At 37.2% G+C, this 26,087-nt stretch overlaps 1 protein-coding gene across 1 annotated transcript in view; it reads left to right on the forward strand.

The window, feature by feature from the left end:
• ANKRD31 (ankyrin repeat domain 31) overlaps positions 1-26,087 on the forward strand; it is a 145,894-nt gene that overhangs the window by 101,618 nt on the left and 18,189 nt on the right. Inside the window, exons 18-22 of the mRNA XM_027767980.1 lie at positions 1-94; positions 4,488-4,575; positions 9,410-9,506; positions 12,751-13,744; positions 23,693-23,795. The exon at positions 1-94 is cut by the window's left edge and continues 25 nt beyond it. Coding sequence (XP_027623781.1) covers positions 1-94; positions 4,488-4,575; positions 9,410-9,506; positions 12,751-13,744; positions 23,693-23,795 — 1,376 coding nt within the window. The remainder of the gene's footprint in view (positions 95-4,487; positions 4,576-9,409; positions 9,507-12,750; positions 13,745-23,692; positions 23,796-26,087) is intronic.

The following is a 26,087-nucleotide window of genomic DNA, read 5'->3' on the forward strand; positions in this document are numbered from 1 at the left end:
CAAAAGATATAAACAGTGTTTTTGTGATGATAGCAAAAGTGTTGATCCACCTTCCCTTTCACACAAAGAGAAAACAGATGAAAGCCTTCCTGTGGTGAGTACAGTTGAAATTCTTTTGTTCTACCTAGAAAACTCTTTTTTTGAGCCAACTAGCCATTGGGTCACTCTTTTCATTTTAAGAACACACAGGTTGGAAATGTTTTACATTATAAGAAAATAAGCTAGCATAGTTAAATAGAATAAGCCAAGACATAGACTGTATAGTTAACTGGGTTATCTTCATTGAACATAGAACTATGGGTTACCTGCTGTCCTTTACACATAGCCTAAATTCCTTGGTTCCTTCCTGTTTTACAGACACTACCATTGTCATAAAGCATCTTCACTAACTCCCTAAAGTGTCTAGGGTACACAGTATGTAGAAATATGCTCTGGAATTCAGACAGAGGAAGAAAGCAACCTGGTTTAGCTGTCTTGAATCCATATGGTTTATAGTGCTAGAGTTTGCTGTAAAACTAACCAGGTATGGACCAGCAGATGGTGTAATCGTTACGTCACTGGACTCCCACATAGTCGAATGCAGTTTTAGTCCTGGATCCGGGGCTTAAAACTCATGCTGGGTGTGTGTGCGTGCATGTCCAAAATCCCAAGAGGAAAATAGAGGAGGAGGGATTGCAGAAATCACTTTGGAAGGTAATTTCTCACTTTCTTTTTCTCTATCTTTTCAGCAAGCACATGTGCCCTGTAGCAAAAATCTCTTTAAAACAAAAAAAAGTAAAGGTAAATTTTTGTAAATATAGTATAGCAGTTGCTTAATAAATACATATTAAGAAGATGGATTTTTTTTTTTTTTTTTTTGCAATAGGACACATGCGCTCGCCTGAAAGACAGAAAGAAAGCAAGAAATCACCCGCCCAGGGAGCATGGCCACGCTGTAATCCCTTCTCCTCCGTTCTCCTCTCAGGATCTTGAGCATGGACAAACACATGCTCAGTGTGAGTTTAAGCCACTGAGTCTGGGACTCGAACCGTGATCGACTCCATGGGAGTCCAGTGACATAGCCATTACGCCAACTGCTGGTCCTAGAAGATGGATATTCTTAATTCAACAAAAACACAAAGTTTACTAGACACAAACTTCTTTATTTCCACAAAGAATTATTTTATTTAACTTTATTTATTTATTTACTTTAATTTGACCATAGAGGGACAGAGTGAGAGAGAGTGAGAAGGAAAGTGAGAAAGCAAGCCGTCAGGTCCAGGACTCGAACTGCAATTGGCCATGTTCATCCAGTGCCTTTAACTACCACTCCACCTGCCTGCCCCAAAACACAAACTTCTTAAACAAGGTAGAATCCTTAATAAAATTTTTCTTGAATAAGTTTTGCTTCATGGTGGTCAAGACTGCATACACTCACAATATGAGAAAGGCAGAGGAAAGTTGTCACCAAAAGAAGTTTTCTTTACTCTAACCTATAGGTGGAGCCTTAGTCTGCGTATGTTTAGGTCTTTAGTTTACTTTTAATAATAGTCATTCACTATATAAATAGATAAACCTGTTTTTTTCATTTATTTTGTATACCTATATTTTATAGTTTTACTTTGGTGTTTTTAATAAATGAAAGCAATGAAGATTGCTTTATTCAGGGCTGACAGGTGGCATAGTGGTTAAGGTGCTGGCCGACCATGATTTGAGTCCTGGACCTGGTTGCTTGCTTTCTTACTTTTCCTTTCTCTCTCTCTTTCTCTCCAGTCAAATTCAAATAATAATAATATTGGGACCAGCAGTTAGCGTAATGGCTATGTAGCTGAACTCCCATGTAGTTGACCATGGTTCAAGTCCTGGACCCTGCGGCTTGGACTCATGCCAGGTGCGTGTGCATGCGTGCCCAGGATCCCGAGAGGAGAACAGAGGAGAAGTGATTGCGGTGTAGCCATCCACCCTGGGGGGTGATTTCTCGCTCTCTGTCTCTCTCTCTCTGTCTCTCTGGCGAGTACAAGCGCCCTATAACAAAAACCTCTCAAAAAAAATAATATTAACAAAACAAAATTAAATAAATAAATAATTCTTTGGAATAAAAAAAAGATTGGTTTATTGAGTCAGCAGATGGCATAGTGGTTAAGACAACTGGATTTCACATGGCGAACTACATGGGTTGAGTCCTGAACTCGGAAGGTTGAAAAACACACTGGGCAAGTTTGTGTGCACGCCCAGAATGTTGAGAAGAGAATGGAAAAGGGATTGCAGTGTAGCTATGCCCCACAGGTGGTGGGGGAGGGGTGCTTTATCACTTTCTCTCTCTGTCTCTGGCAAATACATGCATCCTTCAGCAATCAATTAATCAATCAATGTTTAAAAGAAAAATTGCTTTACCAAATAATTAGATGATTATGTATACTTTCTTTATTCTTTGTGGAGACCAAAGTAAAATTTCACACCAACATATTTCATAAGGCTTTTAATTTTATTTATTTATTTTATCAGAGGGAATGTGCACATGCACAAGAGAAAGAGAGTGAATGTAAACATCTCCCAAAGGTGGCCTGGTCATGCTACGACCTTTTTTTCCTGCATTTCCTTCATCCCGTCAGAGTCCTGGACACATATGCACAGTGCCCTGTGTGTTTTTCAAACTGCTGAGCCAAGATTCAAATCATAGTCAACCTTGTGGGATCCAGCTTCTCTGTACAGCACTTAGCTGCTGCACTAAGGAGCTGGCCCAAAGACCTACACATTTTAAAAATGAATGTGTTTATTAAAGGATAGATGATATGAGTCAATCCCTCAGTCATCATTTTTGAGCAACAGCAATGTGCTCAGCAATGTGGAAACCATACACAAATAAAAAAGTCACACTCCTGCCTACGAGGTCTCTTTATCTTTATGAGGAAATATAATGGATAAGACATTATACATATTAATGCTAAGTTATATAGCACTGAAATTCTTCAGTAATTCTGAGAAAAGATAAATCAGTATGAATCAGATTAGTCAGAGGTTTTGGTGCGTGAGGTAGGTTTTTTTAAAAAAGTAATAATAATAAACAATATTGAGTTCTTATTTTGTACTGGCATTGTCCTTAGTATTTCACATATATTACTCAGTTCAGGCACAAAGAAGCTAAGTGATTTGCTGGAGTCACCCAGATAGGATGAGGTGAAGCTAGGATTCCCCCTCAGGCAATCTGGTTATGGATCCTTCTCTTTATTTATGTATTTATTTATTTTATTTTATTTTGGTTTTAGCCATAGGATGTGTGTGCCCTCTCACTAGACAGACAGATGTAGCAAGAGGGAAAGTGAAAAATCACTCCCCAGAGAGATGGCCAGGCCACAATCCCTTCTTCTCCACCATGCTCTCAGGATTTTGTGCATACACACACATGCATGTATGACTTTCCAGTCACTGGTCTGGGACTCAAACCATGCAGTCAGTCATGTGGGATCCAGCACCTTAACCTCCACGACTACCTGCTGGCCCTAGAGCCTACTTTTTTTTTTTTTTTTCAGGTTTTTGTCATAGCCTGTGCACTTCCTGGAGAGAGACAGTGATAGAGAGGTGAGAAATCAGTCTCCCCAGGGGGCATGGCCAGGCCTCAATTCCTTCTTCTGCATTTGGCTCTTAGGATTTTGTGCATATACACACATGCATGGGCATGACTTTTAAGCCATTGGTCTGGGACTCAAACCATGGTCAGCCTTGTGGTAGTTCAGAGCCTTAACCACTACACTATCTGCTAACCACCCTAGATCCTGTTCTTACCTAAGGACGAGAGATATCTGGGCAGAATAAATTGAAGTTAACCCAGGCAGGAAGATTAGTACTGACAAAGGCATGAAGGAGTGGTGTTAAATCCTCTCAGTTTTTAGACACCAATGTTTATATTTCTAAAATTATATGAGATTTTAATAGTGTGCAGTTATAGTTATAAAGTGGACTTATTGCATATATGTGATCTTCATTATGTGCTGAGTAGTTTTTTTTCTCCTATGCCTATAATTTTAACAGATGTCAGTGAGAAATTATTATTACTTATGTGATTATTACTCTTAGATTCTATTTTCTAGGAAATTTACTATATAAATCAAAGTATATTTGTTTACTTTTTTCAAATTTGCAACATTTTTACAGTTAAGCTTACACAAAACATGAGTATATTTTGAACATAAAAAGAAATGAGCATTTAAAAAATTTTTTTAAGAATTATTTAATCTAATTTTGTTTATTATTATTATTATTTAATACTTCCAGAGAGAGATGGGGGGGGGAGGGCGGCAAGAAAGCAAGTCTCCAGGTTCAGGACTCGAACCATGGTTGGCCATGTGGAAGTCTAGTGCCCCCAACCACCATGCCACCTGCCAGCCCCAGAAATGAGCATTTTTAGTAGCACTTTCTTTAGCACTTCGTATACTGTGCATTTGTCGATGGCATAAGTGAGAGCACTTCTAACACTTTGTAATTAAGTTTCTAATATTTTTTTCTTATAGCATCAGACCATAAGTGCCATTCTACAAGATATAGAGAAAAAACAAGAACATTTATTAGAGTTTGAAATAAGAAACCATGAAGATGCAGGTAAATATGGACTCATTCTCAAATATGATTATTGCTACCTCATCTCTTGAGGAACATGTTTATTTCAAAACTCACAATGTCTGAAAAAATAGATTTCTATCTATCCATCTATCTACCTATCTATCATCTATCTATCTATCTATCTATCTATCTATCTATCTATCTATCTATCTATCTATTTATCTATCTATCTAGATTTTATGCCGCATGGCGCATGTGCTGGCCAGAAAGACAGAGCAAGACAAAGAGACAGAAAGCAAGAAATCAACATCCCCGTCTCTGGGGCTGGCAGATGATCATGCTGCAGTCCTTTCTCCTCCAGTCTCCTCTCAGGATTTTGGGCATGCACACACACGCACTATCGTGAGTTTCAAGTCTCTGGGTCTGGAACTAGAACTGCAGTGGACTACATGGGAGTCCAGTGACATAACTGTTGTACCATCTGCTGGCCCCAGTAGTCTTCTATCTTTATGTGAGAGTATTTACTTAACATGTCAGGAGTTATTAAAAGTCAATGATGCTGGGACCAGCAGTTAGTGTAATGGCTATGTCACTGGACTCCCATGTCGTCGACCACAGTTTGCGTCCCAGACTCGGTGGCTTAAAACTCACACCGGGTGTGTGTGTGTGTGCCCAAGATCCTGAGAAGAGAACAGAGGAAAAGGGATTGTGGCGTGGCCATCCCCCCTGGGGGGTGATTTCTCGCTTTCTGTCTCTCTGTCTGTCTCTGACTGTCTGGTGAGCACACGTACCCTATATAGCAAAAACCTCTCCAAAAAATAAAAGTCAATGATGTTAACTAGTAGTTTTTGTAATTGTCAAAGATACTTCTAGATGCAAGGTATAGCATGAATAATTCGAAAGACATTCAGAATCATTTTCAGAGATAAGCTACTACTGGTGATATGTTTAAATGAAGATATGATAAGCATGAGGTAGTTTACTGGAGATGAGATGATGTTACTCCTTGTCTTCTTAGCTTCATCCAGTGATGGTAAGACTTAAAAATAGCTCAGAAGGGAAATATGCAGTGGTGACATATATAGAGCAAATCCTCCTACTTTTCACATATAGCACATATAGCAGGTGGATGACTTACTTCATGGATATCTTTTTGTTTGCAAAACAATAGTGATACAAAATAGCAAAATAGATTCTGATTCCTGATCTAGTAATCTTTATTTCTCAAAACCTCAGTGAATATTTGCAAACCATTCATAGCTTACAACTGTATTTTCTTGAGTTAAGGTTTAAAAGAGGAAAGTAGATCATGATAGATTAATATAGGAATTTTGAAAGTAAATTAAAAGTAATTAGCTACGGATTGGCAGGTGGCGTGGTTTTTAAGGTGCTGGACTCCCACATGCCAACTGTGGTCAAGTCCTGGAACTGGTAGCTCACTTTCTCACTTTTTTTTTCTGTCTTTTTCTGGTCAAATTAAAAATGAATAATAATAAATAAAAATTAAATACTTCTTTTTAAAAAGTAGTTACCTAAAAGTAAGTAATTTAAAATAACTCATCTATCTTCTACATAGCAAGATACAACTATTAGTTTATCTCTTTTCTCAACTAATGTTTATATAGTCTTTTATTATTATTTAAGGTTTTTGCCATAGGGTGTATACACTTGCTGGAGAGACAGACAGAGAAAGGGGAAATCATCCCTCAGGAATGGCCATGTTGTAATACCCTCTCTTCCATTCTCTTTACAGGATTTTCTTATTCATTTTGACATGAGGTATTTTAGTGCCTCAGTTAAACAGAGGCAGAAAATTGCTATTTTAAACTTTTATATATTTTTCCTAAACATTTTAATGTATGAAGACATCTAAAATCTCTTTTTTGTATGTAAGGGTAGAATAGGGTTTTCTTCCTTATTACTACCCCCTTTACTCATTCTTGTTTGTTTAATAATTCCTTTTGTGCTTATTGTTTGGCAATACTTTATTATCATATATTAAAATTTTACACATATTAGGACAATTTCTAGGTTCTCTCTAACATTCTATTGATTAATAGTGTTGTTTTGATATATATATAATATATATGTTTATTATATATATAGTATTAGTATGTAGTAAAGTATTTTATTTACATGTAAAATATCCTTAAATCCTTTCTTATAGAAACATCTAGAATACTTTACATTACTATAAAAAGTTATTTTTCTTGTGTTTTAAAATTCAGTTAGAAAACCCAATGTAACAGAAGACATAGATAATTTAAACATTTTTGAATAGTTAGTGTCCAATCTGTTAAACAAATTTGTATCTAAGTTATTAATGATCCTACACATTTTCCCCTTTGTTAATGCATAATGTTGTGAAATTAATCCTTAGTCACAGTATTAGGGAGATAGAAACTACTCTGGGGACACTGCCTCTTTACTTACCAGATCTTTTGTCTGATTTGCAAAGGGAGGTTCTGGAGCAAACTCCAACTCTGAACCTTATGTCATTTCTCTCCACTGATTTTCTCAAGTTAAAATATCTATAAAGATGTGCGTGGATAAAAAAAATTAGGTAAAACTTTAAGAAACAAAGCCAAAAGTGAAATAAATAGGAAGTAACTAAAAGAAAATAAAATGTACTTAGTTAAACCTTTTGGTTTCCTACCTGTAAATCTAGAATTGGAACTAATCCACATTTATGTGTAAATTCTATGGATTTGGAATGGGGACAAGGTCATAATACCTTTATTTGGGAAACAAAAGAAGAAAGTAGGAAAAATTAAGTAATTCTTTTAAGAGTAAGTTTTTAAGTTCTATAAGTGACTTAGGTATTATATTGTGCTATCTAAGTGTTAAGTGCAAAGAACAAGAACTGATAGCATGAGTCTCATTTTAAGGACACATAATGTATAATTATATATGGTAGAAATCATTCACACAATAAATTAAATAAATATATAAAATTAGAAATGCACAAACCCCAAAATATTAACAGTAGTCTCTTTCTGGAGTAAAATAAAGGAGAGGTAAGTGAACATATGGGGTACTCTTATTTTTCATTTTTATACACATTTATATTGTTTTAAAAATTTTTTTACAATGTAAATGTAGTTTCTTTATATTTTAAAAAGTAAATAATTTATTTTTTAATTTAAAATTTTTTAACTTTGTTAAAATACTGAGTTTATTTCATATATATATATATATATATATTAATTATTTTATTTAACTTTATTTATTATTATTATTTTCAGTTTATTCAGAGAGAGAGAGGGAAAGTGAGAAAGCCATCACGTTCAGGGGACCAGCAGTTAGAGTAATGGCTATGTCGCTGGACTCCCATGTAGTTGACTGTGGTTTGCGTCCCGGACCCGGTGGCTTAAACTCATGCCAGGCGTGTGTGTATGTGTGTGTGTGCCCAAGATCCTGAGAGGAGAAAGGAGGAGAAGGGACTGTGGTGTGGCCATCCACCCTGGGGGGTGATTTCTCGCTTTTTGTCTCTCTCTCTCTGGCGAGTGCACACGCCCTATAGCAAAAATCCTCTTTAAAAAAAAAAAAAAAAGGAAGCCATCACTTTAGGACTTGAACCATGGTCAGCCATGTGGGAGTCCAGCGATTTAAACCAGCACACCACCTGCTGGCCCCCACATGTATATTTTTGTCTCCTCACTATTTCCATGTTTCTGACCACCACTATTACTGTGTCCTATCATAACATGCCATACATACTTAAAATTAAACAAAGGGTGGAGTTCCATCTTTAACAACTAAACAGGCATTTGGGACAACACATTCTTGGTAAAGTTTAAAGTTTATTTATTTCCTTTATGAGATAGACAGAGACAGACAGTGAAAGAGGGAGACACAAGTATCCCTGTGTCTTCATCCTATGAGCCAGCTCTAATCCCAGTAAACCCAGATTACAGGCACACACATATGCTCCTAGCATGCACAAGAATACCCTAGGATGTGAGAAAGGATCTAGTGTGGGTCTGCTTTCATTATCTTTACACGACCATCTGGACTCAAGAAATGAATAATTTTTTTTTTTTTTGGAGAGATTTTCACTGTAGGGCGCGTGCGCTCGCCAGACAGACAGAGAGAGACATAGAGACAGAAAGCGAGAAATCACCCCCCAGGGGGGATGGTCACGCCGCAATCCCTTCTCCTCCATTCTCCTCTCGGGATCTTGGGCACGCACGCACATGCGCCCGGCGTGAGTTTTAAGCCAGTGGGTCCGGGACACGAGCGGCGGTCGACTACGTGGGAGTCCAGCGACATAGCCGTTACGCTAACTGCTGGTTCCCAAGAAATGAATAATTTTAACAGACAAAATACTTACCCTTCTTTACTAACTTTGTTTTACAGATAAGAAGCCTGACCATAACAGTCATGTTACTTATCCAGACTCACAGTTTAGTTGGGCAGCAGTATTAAATGTAAGATGGCAGGACCAGCACGTGGCATGGTAGTTAGGGCACTGGACTCTCGCATCGGCAACCATGGTTAGAGTCCTGGACCTGCCAGCTTGCTTTCTAACCTTCTCTTTCTCTCTTTCTCTCTTGAGCACACATGCCCTATAGCAAATTAAACAATAATAATAATAATAATAAATAAAAATAAATAAAATTTTAAAAGTGTAAGATGGTCTGCTCTTTCTTGGTGCAGTGTTTGTATCTATTGATATATGTACCTCAGGGCATTTCCATAGAGTGACATAATAAAACTTTATTTATTAGATATCTGAGCCATTGATAATGGGGCAGAGGGGTAGGAAATAATGACTTTTTAAAGTTAAAAGTAAAGCTAAGTCCTGGATGACTACATTTATCATTTGCTATTCCTCAATTAACTGACTTTTCATTTATTACAATGTTTCTAGAGCAATACATTGAAAAGATGTTAGATATAAAACAGATTATGGATGATGTCCTTGCCAGACAGAAAGCAGAAAGGGATGATCTGGCTAAAAAATACAGGTGAGTGAAAAAGAAATAGGAGTGCTTTATATTTTCTAGAATTTGTCCATTTTTAGCTGTAATTGTTGGGCCTAGAAAAAAAACCCATACTTTCATATGCTTTTCAAATCTGTTACCTCCATGGAGATTTATACTTCCCCGAAAGATATTTTTCTACTTTATTACTTGAAATATTCAGAAAAGAACATTTCAGTATATTAAAAACTTGTCTGTAGTGATGAATTCTATGAAAGCCTTTCTGATTATGAATACCATAAATTCCTGTCTTTAGCATGCTCAAACTTTATACATTACATTTTTTTATTTTCACTATTATAAATATCTTTTTAAGCATTTGATTAATGCTTTCAAACTCTCAGAGTCCTTAAGAATTTTTATCCTATTTGTGTTGGCTGTATACCTCTGGTTGTATACCTCTTTTCTCCCTTTTTTCGAGAAAGATATTATATATGCTTCTTGGTTGGGCATTTTTTAAATTAGTTTTTCATATATTTAGCTACATATGCCTCCTATTCTTTATCCACATTTAATTTTTCTAATTATTTTCTTTATATTTTTGTAATCACTTGACATCAATTATATATTTAGTATTATTTGAACTTATTTAAAAATAAATTTTGTTTTTATTTATAAATGTAGTAGTCCTTTTTATCCTTTACCTCTATTTTGCCTTTCTCTCTAGTAAATAAGCATTACACATTTCTTTCTGTTTTCCTACCAGTACAAAGCCAGTGAACTTGGGCTGGCCCCAAAGTCTAGTAGTTTAAGGGAGCCAGATCTCACATGGCCATTTACTGAGGCCATTTTTGAATCCTGATCTCAGTGGCTTGAAAAACACACTAAGCACATGTATGTGGGTGCCCAAAATCCTGACAAGATGGAGAAAAGGAGGAGAAAGAATTGTAGCATGACCATGTTCTAATGAAGGGATGCTTTCTCCTTCTCTCTCTTTCTTTCTCTTTCTGTCTTTTCATCTCTCAGTCTCTCTCACACATGCCCTCTAGCAATTTGGGGAAAAAAAGCAAGTGAGCTTGTATGACCCACAGATGGGTAATTGTAGGGTATTTTCTAGGGGACTCAGGAGAGGGTAGCTTCCATTTTCCTTTTGTGTCCTATGGTTATGAATGTACGTGGAATTTGGAGGAATTTGATTAATTAGGGTTTCAAGTGTGCAAACTTTTATAACTGTAAGATTTTAAATCTTGTCATAGGTAATATAAACAGGGAACTTGGGATTTTTTTTGTGGGTCTAGTGTTTTATGTCATTTTACTTATAATATTTCTGTTTTCTTTCTCTTCTAACTCCTTGCATTTTTTTTTTTTAATTTGCTATAAGGCAGATGTGCTTACTGGAGAGAGAAAGAGAGAAAAAGAGAGAGAGGAAGTGAGAAAGCACTGCTCCAGGAAGGATGGCTGTACCGCAATTTCTTCTTATCCATTCTCCTCTTGGGATTTTGGACATGCACATGCATGTTTTTCAAGCCCCTAGGCCTAGGACTTGACCCTATCAATTGACTATGTGGGATCCAGTCACCTTAACTACCATGCCACTGACTGGCCCAATCTCTTATATTTTATGCTATAAATTGTTTGCTAACATTCTTCTTGGTACTTTTTTCACTTATATATGCTGCTTTTTTTAACATCCAGTCTACTGGGAGTTTAATATCAACAACTCTAAACTTTGACAGGGAAATTTAAGGTATCTATACTATTACTTTTCCTTATAACAACAGTTCTTAAAGCATGATCCAGGGACCTCTTGTGGGTCCATGTGACCATTTCAGGGGGTCTGTGAAACCAAAACTTTGTTGTTGTTGTTGTTGTTGTTTTCAATTGCAAGAGGGCATGCATGCTTGTGGGGTGTGTGGGGGAGCACCCCCCCAGTGGGGTGTGGTCACTCTGCAATCCTTTTCCTCCATTCCTCCATTCCATCAGGATTTAGAGCATGCATGCATACGCACCTGCATGTTTTTTCAAGCCATTGGGGCTCAGATTCCAACAATAGTCAGCCATGTGGTATCTGGCTTCCTACTCATAGCATTTAACCACTGTGCTATGGGGCTAGCCCAAAACTTTTTTTTATGATAATAGTAAGATATTACTTTCCCTTTTTGTTTTTATTCTCTTATGAGTTCTAGAGGCCTCATGCTGTGCGATGATATCAGTACCCTAAAGGCTAGTGGAATATGAACTTTTATATTCTTATGTTTAAAAAGTCTCAGTTTTAAATGATAAATCAGTAAATATTGATAGATATGATCCATATAACAAAAGCTCTTTGGATTACTCAGTAAATTGAGATCCTGATAAGTAGGTTCTGGAGGCCAAAACATTTGAGAACCACAGGAAACAAAGTATCCAAAGGTCAATGTGGGATAGATAGGTGGGCATAATAAAAAGACAGAGGTATGAAAGTGTGATGAGCCATTTCCTCTTCTTTAGTCCTCAAGATCCTGAGAAATTGGGACTGGGGGAGTTACCTAAGACCATGCTTATCTGGGTACTCCCTTTGAACTTGAAAGTGTCAAGCATAGATTCAAGGTACAATTGCAGATACTAACTTGATAAACGAATATTTCTCAAAGCTAGCCTGAGGTATGGTTTATTCACAAAACAGTCTTATTTTCCTCCATAGCTAAGGGAACCTATTCCCAGATTTTGCTTGCTAATATACCTTTTCATTTTAGATTGGTACACAAATTTCTAACTTAAAGAATGGTAGTCAGGGCCAGCCTATGGCATGGTGGTTAAGGTAGCTGAATCCCACGTGACTGACTGTGTAGTTTGAGTCCCAAACCCAGCAGCTTCTTGTACGTGCATGCCCAAAATTTAGAGAGGAGAATGGAGAAAAAGGGATTGCAGCATGGCCATCCCCTCTAGGGGCTGCTTTCTCACTTTCCTTCCTTCTTTCTCTCTAGTGAGTGCAAGTACCCTATAGAAAATTAAAAATTAAAAAAAAAAAAAAGGCAGACTTCCTAGGCCACCAATTAATACCCTCCAGCCAAGACTAGTAGAAATCTAGATAAGCGAAACACATTTTGTTGCTTCTTAAAGACAGACTCACTTACCTTAATTAAGGGAGTCAGTTTCTTCTCAAAGGAAATACATTGCAAAGGCAGACCTTTGTGTACTTCAAGCTGATTATTAAAGTTGAGATAGAATATTTTAACATCTAAGTGACAGCTAAGAAATAGTTTTCTACTATATTTGTCTTTTAGTCTCTTTTGGTTTCTTCTTATAGGGTATCTATAGAGTCATTTAAGCATGGAGCCCTGAGAGAACAGCTAGCCAACTTGGCCACAAGGCAGAAGAGCCTTTTAGCTGTGGCAAAAACACAGAAAGAAATAAGCCTGAAAATTAAAAACTATAAGAATGTTACATCATTGTCTGGTCTTAGTTTAAGGAAGCTGCCATCCAGCTCAGAAATCTCTAGTGAAAAGGATAGCCAAGACCTTACCCATCTGGAAAATTCAGTGCAACCCCAATTGGGTTCATGTTCTCCTGTCAGCCCTGTCTGTGGAAATGGGCAGGAAGCACAGTTGTCTCTGGAAACTTGCAACAGCAGTCTAAATACCAACATTTGTCTAAATTCGGAGACAGTGAGAAGGGAAGAGTCTTCTGAAAGTGAGATGAATTCTAAACAAAGTGTTAATGATTGTACCTTGGATGGGTTATCAAAATCCAGATATTCAAATAGTACTGAGAAGATTAAATTACCATCCCAACCAATTGCTTTTATTGCTCAAGCAGAATATTCACAAAAAGAAAGTGATCTTACAGAGCCTACAGCCAAAGGGCATGAATTGTGTAGTCCTTCCACAGTAACTGGCACATTAAATATTTCAGAAACCACCATTATACTTGCCCCAAATGAAGCCCACTCATCAACTGTTATTTATGATGAGGACCTTTCTAACTGTGATCCAAAAAGAGGGAACAGGAAGACAGCCTCCCAGCAACCACACAGGGGGGCATCAGAATTCCTGGAACATCAAGAGACTGCTGTCTTGGGCCGTGATACTGTGCATCAGAAGAGACCGTATCATAAAAAAACAACCTCTGTTGTTTCACCTGCAAATGACAGTAAAATCTTTTCTGGGTCTGGTGGTCAATGTACTACAAGAAAGCCTTTAAACTCCAATATAGCTCCTAAAAAGAAATGTATGCAAATAAAGGATTTGATATCACTTGGAAAAATTAATCCAGGAACTAACATTCTGGAATTCAAAACAGAGGTATTGTATTGTTTTTTTCCTCTAAAGTCATACAAATTTTATAAATAAGTAAGTAAATGTTGTTGTCACATTATGTTGGCATTTAGCGTTGATTAGGAAAATGAGATCTGGCTAGGCTTCCTGAATGGAGGTACATAATCATTATATTCTTATTTTTTTGAGAAAGAGGTTTTTTGTTTGTTTGTTTGTTTGTTTTACTATAGGGCATGTGTGCTTGCTGGAGAGACGGAGTGATGAAAAGTGGGAGGTCACCCTCTGAGGGGATGGCCACTCTGCAGTCCCTCTCCTCCATTCTCCTCTGGGGATTTTGGGCATGCATGCACATGTGCCTGGGTGTGAGTTTCAAGTCACCAGGTCCAAGACTCAAACCACGGTCGGCCATGTGGGAGTCCAGTGACGAGCCATCTGCTGGTCCCACAACCATTCTTAGCAAGTGAAATCATGCTTCTAGAATTGCCCTCATACATTTTAAGCACCCTGAACTCTTAGATCAGAACTAGTGAATTATAGTGTAGCAGGAAGAGTTTAAGAGCAACCTAAAAATAATAAATTAGAGCTGTTTTAGTTCTAAAATTTTAGGAACTGCAAAAGCATCCCCTTAAGTGATAAGCATGCATTCATCCTCCATAGATGCTCAATTTAGCATCAAAGGATGACTTAGAATTTAGGTAATTGTAACTGGATGAAAACAATACCACACATAAACAAAAATAGATTGGGGGAAAAGGTTCTATTAGACATGACTACAAACAAGACTTTCCTCCTTCCCCACACTCACTTTTTGAAAGAGGAATTCAGGGTAGCAAAGATTGCAGAGTCCATGAATGCTTTTTTGCTTATGGACCAATCCAACAGAAATCAGGTCAGGCTAACTGAAATTCAATCTGAATTACTTGCTTCCAACCCTTCCCATTTCTGTATGATAAGGCCTTTTCTACTTTAATAAATTTTACTTACGAGTTAGAAAAAATTTTAATTTCAAGGTTCCTTATTATAGTTTTATGACTGAATTAGTGACTTGATCTCTTATCTCTTAAAGTTCCTGTTTGTTTTCCTGTCAGTTTATTGCTAAGTAGCATCGACCTCAGATTAGCTAAAGCAGCTCAAATTTTGTAGATTAGGCATATTAACTCACAATTTGACAGTTGTGGCTACTTCTCTGGATCAGCTATAATAAAATTTTAGTAGAATTGTCAAATTCACCTATTCCTTCTTTCTTTAACTATATTAAAAGCCACATTAAAGGTTAATATTATAGGGTCAACTTCTGGCATGATAGTATGAAGATCATTTCCTAACTATATGCTCCTTGAGGATACACACACACACAGAGAGAGAGAGAAACAGAGAGAGAAACAGAGAGGGAAACACAGCAGTAAACTAAGGCAATTGTAGTATTTACCTCATGAGTTTCTCATTTCTCTAGATCACTGTTCTATGTTGCCTTTTATTTAGTATGTGGCAAACTATTGTTTCATATAATTCATCTGTTTTTGTGGGGGCCGGCAGGTGACGTGGTGGCTAAGGGTACTGGACTCCCACATGGTTGACTGCAGTTCAAGTCCCAGACCTGGCAGCTTGCTTTCTCACTCACTCTCTCTCTCTCTCCCTCTCTCTCTCTCCCCATCTCTGGTCAAATTAAAAAACACATAAATAAATAAATAAATAAATAAATAAATAAATAAATAAATAAATAAATAAATAAATAAATAAATAAATAAATAAATAAATAAATAAATAAATAAATAAATAAATAAATAAATAAATAAATAAATAAATAAATAAATAAATAAATAAATAAATAAATAAATAAATAAAGTTAAATAAAAGAATTCTTTTAAAAATTAATTAATCTGTTTTTGTGTTGTGCTGAGTGTTAGGATAAATTTGGTGGTAAGGTATATATATATATATATATATATACACACATATATATGTATATATATACATATATATGTATATATATGTATATGTATATATATTGATGATAAATCATTTTTTCTTTTGTTGTGTGTGTATGAGAGATTTTTGCAGGGTGCTCACACTCTCAGGAGAGACAAAGGGAAACAGACAGAAAGTGAAAAATTACCCCTTGTGGGTATGGTCATACCACCCTCTCTTTTCCTCCATTCTCCTCTCAGGATTTGGGGAACACACAAACTCCCAGTGTGAGTTTCAAGCTGCTGACTCCGGGACTCAAATACTGTCAGGCATGTGGGAGTCCAGTGCCTTGCTGGCCCCCCCTTTTTTTTTTTTTAAAGAAGTACTAAAGATCTGCAAGCTCTTTTTTGTTCTCATGTGTTGCTTCTATGTTGTGCTACATGCTTTCTCCCACAGTCTTCCCTTTCTGTTCTCTCAAGTGATTTCAGGTTTTTGTGACTTCATATAGGAAATCTAGGCCCACTGGTATAGTGATAATTTAGTTAATATTATGTTATTAATATTTTAATGAAATAAAACATTTACCCTAAATACAGAAGGAATGGGCAAGGAGCCTAAGACTCACAGAAATTGTAGTATACTTTTATGTTTGAACATACCTTTAATCACAAATTGCTAGCCTTATGGAAAAGAAACATCTTCATTCAGACTTTCAGACTTAGTAGCCTCCCCTCAGTTCTGGCTTCTGAGTTATAAGCTCAGTAATGACTGACACCCTGTTGATCCAGAGTTCATCCACCTATGCTACTTTGGGAACAGTCTTAAAATGATTCACTCAAGAAAGTATAAATCATCAGACATCCATGATTATACCTTAAACCTCCACTATCCATTATAGTTAGCCTTAGAGTAAGTGCAGTAAGTAATAGGAAGCACAGCTTCCTTTTTTCTTGTTTTTTTTTTTTTTTTTCTAACCCAGTTATGCCCACCCTCTCTCTTAGCTCCTACTATGCCCCAAACTCTGCATTCTGTGTCCCAAACTCTGTGCCCCCAAAATGCATTCCTTGTGGCAAGTGCTTCCAGCACTGAGTTTCATTTCCTTCACTTACAACAGTATGTTCTGGATTTATCTGCTCTATATGAACTTCAAAAAGTTTGTGGAAAATGAAATTTAAGTTTATTTTGATGCAAAAAAATTTTTGAAATCACTCTGTAGCTTTTCATAATTTACATTTTCTGTGAATTTTATGAAGACCTATCATAGTCTCTCTGACTTTTGTTTTTCTCTACTTTGTTTTTTCCTTCCCATCCTGGAGCCACAATGCCATCTGTTTTGAGTTCACCTTTGCCTAGTCCTTTCCATGGATGTATAATGCACATTCGAATGTCAGTAATTAATATCTTGCCTACAGAAATCCCTTTTTATTACAGAATTTTAATTAAATAAACTGTTTTACTGAAATTGAATCATTGCTGACAGCCTGACTGTGGTACTAATTACTGTAGATTAAGTTCTTTTGAGCTCAACATGCCTAAACTACAGTGTGCCCAATGATGACTCAGTACTCCCACTCTTTTTCTCTGTTGGAACAATTGTGATTTTCTGCCTTTGAATAGTTGGCTGTGACATAATTTGGCCTTCACTTTATATCAATGTCTCATTTATAAATCACATTACTTCTAGTGTTTTCTCATCGGTTTTGTCAACTAGAGTCTTACTCTTGAGTGTTTACACGATAGGGAAGTCAAATGCAATTGTAGGCATAAAAATAGGGCAATTCTTGGATATAAGATAATTATACAGATTATATGAACAGGTTTAGATTAGTTTTTTAGATTAAAAGTTACTACGGGACATGCATATACTTGTAGTAAATATCCCATGCTAAGAAATATTACTACAGTGAGCTCTTTTACAATATTTAAAAGCTTCTTTTAAAGTTTAACATGGGGGGGGCAGCAGATGGTATAATGGTTATGTCACTGGACTTACAAATAGTCAACCATGGTTAGAGCCCTGGACCCAGCAGCTTAAAACTCATGCTGGGTGCATATGCATGCGTGCCCCAAATCTGGAGAGGATAATGGCAGAGAAGGGATTGTGGCATGGCCACGATTGTGGCATCATCAACCCTCTGGGGGGTGATTTCTCACTTTCTGTGTCTCTATCTCGCTGGCAAGCACACGCACCCTATAGCAAAAATCTCTCTTTAAAAAAAAAAAGTTTAACATGGAAACCTCACCCACTTCTTGTCTTGTAACTCCTAAATCACTTCTTGAAGAAAGGAGATTTTTGCTGAATTGGTAAATGTTAACAATTCTATGTACTTGTTCTGAGAATAATGGTGGAGGTATGGATTCAGAAGTGGTTGGCCGATTGTCAGGCAAGAAATACCAAAAAACTTGGTCTTGTCCTGCATCAGACAGAGAAAAAAATCCACTAGACACAGAGATGACTCATGCTTCCTACATGAGCAGCTGGGTTGCTGTATGACTTTGCCAAGGGAACCCTGATACTGATTCCCAGAGGGAGTCACTGCCTCAGCCTTCCAACTGTTTGACATCATTCTGAAATGGAAGAGATCTCTGGGTGGGGGACAAGAGAAGCCGGTTCCTGGTTCCACTCTTTATAAGTTATATTAAACATTAGAATCACTTGAGAGGGTTTTAAAAACTACCATAGCCTTTTATCTAAACATCTGGGTTGGGGATAAGGAGACAGTAGTCAAAAAGCTTTCTAGAAAGTTCTAATGTGCAATCAGGAGTGAGAATCATTGATCTGATCAAGTCATTTGACCTTTCTGAATCTTGATTTCCTTATGTATAAGATAAGTTATGCTATGTGGTCTCTAAAGACCTGACCAAATTGGTGATTCTGGGACTTGCATAGCACTGCGAGGTTACAAAGCACTTTTACACAACTCCATTAGGAAGATCAACTATTATCCTTGTTAATAAATGTGAAAACAAAGAGTCATGGGAAGTTAATGAACCTGATGATCCTCGAGGCCAGAAACTGCTAGGACCTGCTCTTCTCATTCCCTATGTATGGGTTTAAGCATTTATCACAATGATACAAGGGAAGCTCCCCTTCCTTTCACTGGGAATATGTTGTCCTGAACTCAAAAGGGTACATAGTAGCATCTAGCCACCTGTATGGATACATGGAAAAGTTCAGTCCTGTTTAGCAAAAATTGCCTACTCCCACAGAAAAAAAATGCCTTTTTATGATAGAAGTACAGTTTGAAAAAAATTTTAAATCCTAAGTATGACAAAGAAAGTTCATTTTGTGAATGACCAAGAGTAAGTTCATACATATAAAAAATAGGCTGCATTTTTAGGCACTGATTCTAGGAGCACTGGACAGATAGATATATTTTTTTAATTGCCAGAAGGCACATACACTCAGCAGAGAGAGAGAGATCACTCCTCAGTGTAATGTGGTCACACCGCAATTCTTTTACTTCTTTGTTCATCCTGTCAGGATTTATTTTTGTTCCTTTATTTATTTATCTATTTCTCTCTAGAGAGATTTTTGCTGTAGGGCACATGCACTTGCTTGAGAAAGAGAGAGACAGACAGAAAGCAAGAAATCAACCCCCGGGGGTAATGGCCATGCCACAATCCCTTCTCCTCTATTCTTCTCTTGAGATTATGGGCATGCATGTACATACACCCAATGTGAGTTTTAAACCACTGGGTCTGGGACTTGAACTATGGTCGACTACATGGGAGGCCAGCAATGTAACCATTACACCACCTGCTGGTCCCTGTCCCATAAAGATTTTGAGCACACATACCTGGTGTGTTTTTTAAGCTGATGGGGCCAAGATTTGAACTCTGGTCAGCCATGTGGGTTCTGTCTCCCTATGCACAATGCTTATGTGCTGCACTATAAGGTTGGCTCTAGACAGATCTTTCATGTAAGTGTAGTTCCCATCCAAGTGCCTTGCTGAATTTCCACCCTTAAAAATTCTCTCCATTGGATTTAGTGTTGACTTTTTCCTGTGGTTCCCTCCCTACCTCCCATCCCCAACACATACACTTAAAAAATGTTTTTCCCACCACCATGATTAAGAATATTAAGAAAAAATGAATATTAAGATATGGAAAGGTTGGGGCAGGAGCATAGAAGGTGTTAGAAATTGTTCATCTGGACAGACAGCCCCATCCTGTCAGTTACATTCTCAATGTGTCTTAATTTAAACTTCCCATGATCCCAGCTTTTACGCAGCTACATTGGAGAAAGGAGAAAGCTCCATGGCTAGATATGTGGGCCTCTTTTAAAATACAAATATCCAGGAGTTTCGAATCATGAGAACATAATTTGAAGGATCTTTTCTTGCCTCTGGCTACATAGAGTGGTGGGGAGTGCAGAAAGAGAGTCTGGAATGGGGTTTGGCAGTAGTGGGTACTATGAAGATGAATTTTACCCACATAATCATTTCCGTAGAACCAGCTCTTCTGGGAAGTTCTTACGTTACTTTCTGTCTTGTATTCTGAATTCCTAAAGAAATATTTCATTTGGGAAATATTTCTTATCCGGTACGTCTTGTATGACAATGAACTTAAAAACTAATTTTGTTTCTTCCCTTCTGATATAAGAAAACATTGTCCTTTAATCTTTCTCCTCTTGAGGAAGTGAAAATGTGTAAGACTTGCTTCTTAAAACTTGCAGTGGAAATGAAAGACATTTTCTTATTAGTGATTAAATTTTTAAAAGAATTATTTATTTAATTTTATTTATTATTATTATTGTTATTTAATTTGACTAGAGAGAGACAAAGGGAAAATAAGAAAGCAAGCCACCAGGTCTGGGACTAGAACTACAGTCAGCCATATGGGAGTCTAACACCTCAACCACTACTCTACTCGCCAGTCTCAATAAATGAGTAAATTCTTATTAGTCAATACTGACAGGTGATTTTTCTGAAAACATGAAAAGTGGTTTGATACTTTCAAATAAAATGGAATCTCAGCAGGGAATTAAGTTTTGCACATCTTTTTTTTTTTTGGTAAATAACATTTCATTGGAATACATTGCAGTTTATATTTTTCTTGATGAATATTAGTACATAGGTATAGAGAAACATTTGTATGGCAGTTAATAATGGCAGTTAGTATTATACTTTATTCCTTGAGAAGACCTTACCAAAATAAAGCTAATTGATCATTTTACTTGGCTTACTAACTACATATTAAAATAGTGGCTGACTGAATCATCTATTCGCTTCAAATGTGTGTATGCACACCTATGAATATTTCACAAGCCCCATATCGTCCTCAAGTATGATATTAGGGATCAGCACAAATTAAGTTCTGAGGATTAATGGACCTTTTGTTGTGAGAGTATCAAGAAAAGCATCAGTGACTTTAAGAGCACAACAACCTGCAGATGTCTTCCCAGAGCACAACCTGCACTAAGCTTCCTCCATCCTGTTCTCCTCCGGGGAGGTGGCATCTCATCAGCTGCCCTTCATCAAATTGGTTTTGGATGGCAAAGTTGCTAAGATCACTGGAGGCTATTAATATAAGGTCCTAAGAGCTCAGCCTCCAGTTCTTGTGCCTGTTAGAGGCAGCATGTGAGCTTACATTTGGATTCACTGAGAAATAGTTCAGGATTCATACTTTAAGTTGTATGCAAGTATGATGACCGTTTGCTCTTATGCTTTAGCTAACTAGAGTGCAGACATTACTATGAAATGCACAATTTCCAGAAGTGAGTTAGTACCTGTTCATTTTGAGAGCTATTAATTATTAATCTGTTTAATAAATCACTCATACCTTGTGGAGAATAGATTTTTAACTCTGGAGATTTCTTTAAAACTGTGTTCTTTGTATATCTGTATTATCTCCAGTGGTATGCATAAGCATTACCACCTACTATTATATTACTACTCATGTTACCACTTACTATTATCTAGCTTTAACTGACACAAAAATATACTTTAGGAACCAGCAGTTAGCGTAATGGCTATGTCACTGGACTCCCACGTATTCAACCGCAGTTCACGTCCTGGACCCGGCGGCTTGAACTCACACCGGGTGCATGTGCGTGCGTGCCCAAGATCCCAAGAGGAGAATGGAGGAGAAGGGATTGTGGTGTGGCCATCCCCCCGGGGGCTGATTTCTCGCTTTCTGTCTCTCTGTCTGTCTTTCTGGCAAGCGCACGCACCCTATAGTGAAAACCTCTTCAAAAAAAAAAAATATATATATATATATGTACACTTTAAATCTTATATTTGGGTGAGAAAATACTAAACCTGCACTTTCACGAGTATATAAGGTATATTGCACATTGTCAGAATATAACATATATAAATTTATTGTTTCTAATTATTGATTATTTGTAGAACTGACAAATGGCATTCAGGGCCCTCTCCTGTCTTTCTTTCTATGGGATTGGCACACTGTATAGGCCAGGTCTGTTTCTCTTTCATTAGTAGGCTTTTGTTTGGTCAGAGGATTGAACTCAAAGGGTGCCTATACCTTATGGGTTCCCCATCCCTTCCTTACTCTGTTCAAGTTAAAAGTCATTTATTGAGCACTTAGGATGTGCAAGAAAGTATGCCAGATGATTTTCATGCATTATTTCCTTTAATCTTCATAATTTAATAAGCTAAAGGTACTTGTTTTACAAACACACAAGCTGAGGCTCAGAGAATTTAAGAATCCTGTTTAAAATGGGGACTTCACATTCTTTTACTCAGTATTTTCAGACCTATGTGAAGAACTGAGGCTATAAAACTGAATATAACATAGTCCTGTCCTCAAGGAGCTTAGGTTTAATGGAAACATATACATTAAAACATGATTTCATTTAAATGGGTTAAATGCTGTGACAGAAATATAAGCATGGGAGTATGAGTGCTTAGAGGACAGTCATTTCTTGAGCTTAGAGGTTACAGGAAGGTGTCCTGAGGGAAGAGATGTTCAAGTTAAGATTCGATGCTTTGCCGTAAAGCCAAGAGTGGAGCCTAGTAAACCTAGCCTCTGAGGCTATATTATTAGTTTACCCTGGAGCCAAGAGTGGAGAACTCAAGGGCACTTGAGACCAGAACCCAAGGCTTTTGAGACCGGACCAGGTATTTGCCAGTCTGCCTCAGCCTCTGCTCATTTGTTGTGCAGATATTTTTTATTTTCTTTTTCTTTTACTTTTTTTTTTTTGAAATGTTTTTGCTATAGGGCACGTGCGCTCGCCAGAAGGACAGAAAGCGAGAAATCACCCCCCAGGAGGGATGGCCATGTCACAATCCCTTCTCTATTCTCCTCTCAGGATCTTGGGCACGCACACACACGTGCCCAGCATGAGTTTAATCCACTGGATCCAGGACTTGAACCATGGTCGACTGCATGATAGTCCAATGACATAGCCATTACGCCAACCGCTGGTGCCAGTGTGCAGATATTTCTATGCTCTTAATATTCTGGGCTAATATTGATACCTAAATTCACAAACAAAAATCATGGACGTATAGACCTGAAATGTTATTATCAGTTAAATACCTGACTCTTGAAAAGTACCATTACTTCTATGACTTAATTTTGTTAATGCAACATTGATTTTTTGTAGTTATGAAGTAGAAGATGGCGAATTAATGATTGTTGAATGCATGAATGGATGAGAGAATTAATGATGCATAGCAGGCTGCAATAGATTTTTTTTTTATTTAAGGAGCCGACTAGTAAATACTGGCTTTTGGACATATAAGGGAACTTCAAAAAGTTCATGAAAAAGTAGAATTAAAGTACGCATTTATTTTGGTGCAGTTTTGAAATCCATCTGTAGCTTTTTCATAATACATTTTCTATGAACGTTTGAAGATCCCAATAGAATCTATGTCACAACTACTCAATTCTGTTGTAACACAAAACAACCATATACAGTAAGTAGATGAATAGGTATCATTATATTACAATGAAATGTTATTTACCAAAACAGGTAGCAAGCTGAATTGCTAACCTGCAAGATACAATGAATACTTTACAAAAATGACAGTTTGCAAGTTATAGGTATCTTTGACTCTTACAGGATGTATGATTTTTAAATTATGTGCTTGTGTGCAGGTAACATATCTTGGGAAGGAGCTTTTAAAGTATGTTTCTGAGGAAATACCCATATCTCCAGAACCAAACTTGGCTCCTCAGCAAAATCAACCTTGTCTTCCAGGTATGTGCAGACTAATATCCATTTCTTTTTTTTATACAGATTTTTTCTTTATTCATGATACAGCACATGTGCTTGAGAAAAAGAGAAGGACCGAGAGGGAGAACTAAGCACCTTTTATATGGTCTGATCACACCATAATCCCCTTCCACTAGTACTTCAGCCCAAGGATCTTGGACACTTGTGCACATGCCCAGTGTGTCTTAGGCTGACTGAACTGGTCATTCAAATGGTGGTTGCCACATGGGATCCAACTTCTCTTGAGTAGTATATACCAGTGTGATACAGAGCCAGCTTTCATTTCTTACTTATGGGATAAAAACATCCAACCCATTTGAAAAGTATTTCTTTTTTTTCTTTTTTTAGTCTTTACTGAGAAGAAATTCACAATTAACTATTTCAACTAACCACTTTACTGAACAGTCCAGTGACATTTAGTACATTCACAATGTTCTACAAACACCACCTCTATATAATTCCCAGACACTCTCATCAACCCAAAAAGGAACTATGTACCCATTTATTTAATGATAACTCCATCCTTCCTCCTCCTAATCCCTGGAAACCACCAGTTTGCTTTCTATCTGTATAGATTTTGCCTATTCTGAATATATCATATCATGAAGAGTCATGTAATATGCAACCTATTATATCTGACTTCTTTCAGTTATAATGTTTTCAAGGATCATTCATATTATAACATTACCAATACTTCATTTCTTCTTATAACTGAATAATATTCCATTATATGAAAATACCACAATTTGTCTTTCATCCTTTGATGGGCATATTGTATTGTATTCATGTTTTGACTGTTGGTACTCACGCTGCTATGAACATGCATAAGCATATATAAGTTTTAGTGCCTGTTTTCAATTCTTTTAGTTATATACCTAGGAGTAGAATTGCATATCATACAGCAATTATGATGTAATTGCTATGTTTAACTCTTTGAAGATCAGCCAAACTGCTATTCATAGGAGTTGAATAATTTTACATTCTTACTAGCAATGTACAGGGGTTCCAATTTCTCCACATTCCCACCAATACTTGTTATTTTCTCTTTGTTTGGCAGCACTCAGTTTTAAACACAGTTCATTGTAGGAGAATTTAAGGAATGATACCATCCTTCACAATTTCTTTCCCTGAATCTGTGCTGTTGTTAACTTGGGTGGATTTTTTTTAAGTGATTTTTTTCTTTTTCCTTTCTGAAGATATGATCTGGTTAGTTTTACACATTTTCTTAGAATTGGTACTAAAATAACTTAAAAAAAAACCAGTTTTATTTATTTCTTCCATAAGCAGAGAAACACAGAGAGAGAGAAAGTCAAAGAAACAGCATCCCTAATTGGGTCTTGATGCCACAATCCAGCCTAGCCTTAGCCAGCTCCTAATCATGCTCAGCATATACAGGGAGATCTTTAGACATGAACTCAGAACCTTACCATGTGGGTAAGTATATAAGTTTCATTCCTGAAAGAAATGGTTACAGGAAGTCTAAAACCCAAGTGGACAATTCTGGAACTCCATGTTCTGCATCCTGGATGCACTGAGGGAGTTGGGCTCCCAAAACATCAGTAAACCTCGACTCCTTAGCCCTGTTAGGTTCAGTCCTCATTCTTTTAGTCTTACACTATAGCACCATAGTTCTGGGGCCTCAAGGGCAGCCCCACACCTGGAGCTTTATTAGGCATAAAGCTAGTGGGTACTCCAGTGGGTACTCTTTGCTCTGATCCCACATTTCTACTTAGTTTTGTATTAATCGAAGCTTTTTGGGCTCTGCCCAGACCCCCAGGCTTTTTGATGCATTCTTTAAAATCTAGGAGGAGGCTGTCATTTCCTAACAGCTATCCTGTTCTGTGCTCCTGTAGGATTAGTACCCTGAGTAGCCTCATGTAGATTCAATGATGCTGCAGCGCTGCCTGAACCCTTCAGACTGGTAGCTGTATCTAGGGCTGCTTGGAATCAGAGTTGGGGCACTGTACTGGAATGCAGGGAACTCCAGGCTGTGAAAGGCAGCATGCTTACTCCAGGCACTTCCTTGGAAACTGTTTTGCATTTCCAGGCCTATGAGCTTGTGGTGGGTGGAGCAGTCATGAAGATCTCTGCAATACCCTAGGGGCATTTCTTCCATCTTTTTGACCATTTTCATCTGGATCCTTTCTATCCTTGGTAAGACATTAGTCTCTGCTCTACCTACCTTTAGTATTCTCTGCCAAACACACTTCTTCATTCTTTGCAACATGGCCACCTTAAAACCTTCTTTCAATTTTTTCAGTTCTGCTTCCCTTTTAA

Source organism: Tupaia chinensis, unplaced genomic scaffold (genome assembly GCF_000334495.1).
Source record: "Tupaia chinensis unplaced genomic scaffold, TupChi_1.0 Scaffold145093_1, whole genome shotgun sequence".
NCBI lineage: Eukaryota > Metazoa > Chordata > Mammalia > Scandentia > Tupaiidae > Tupaia > Tupaia belangeri.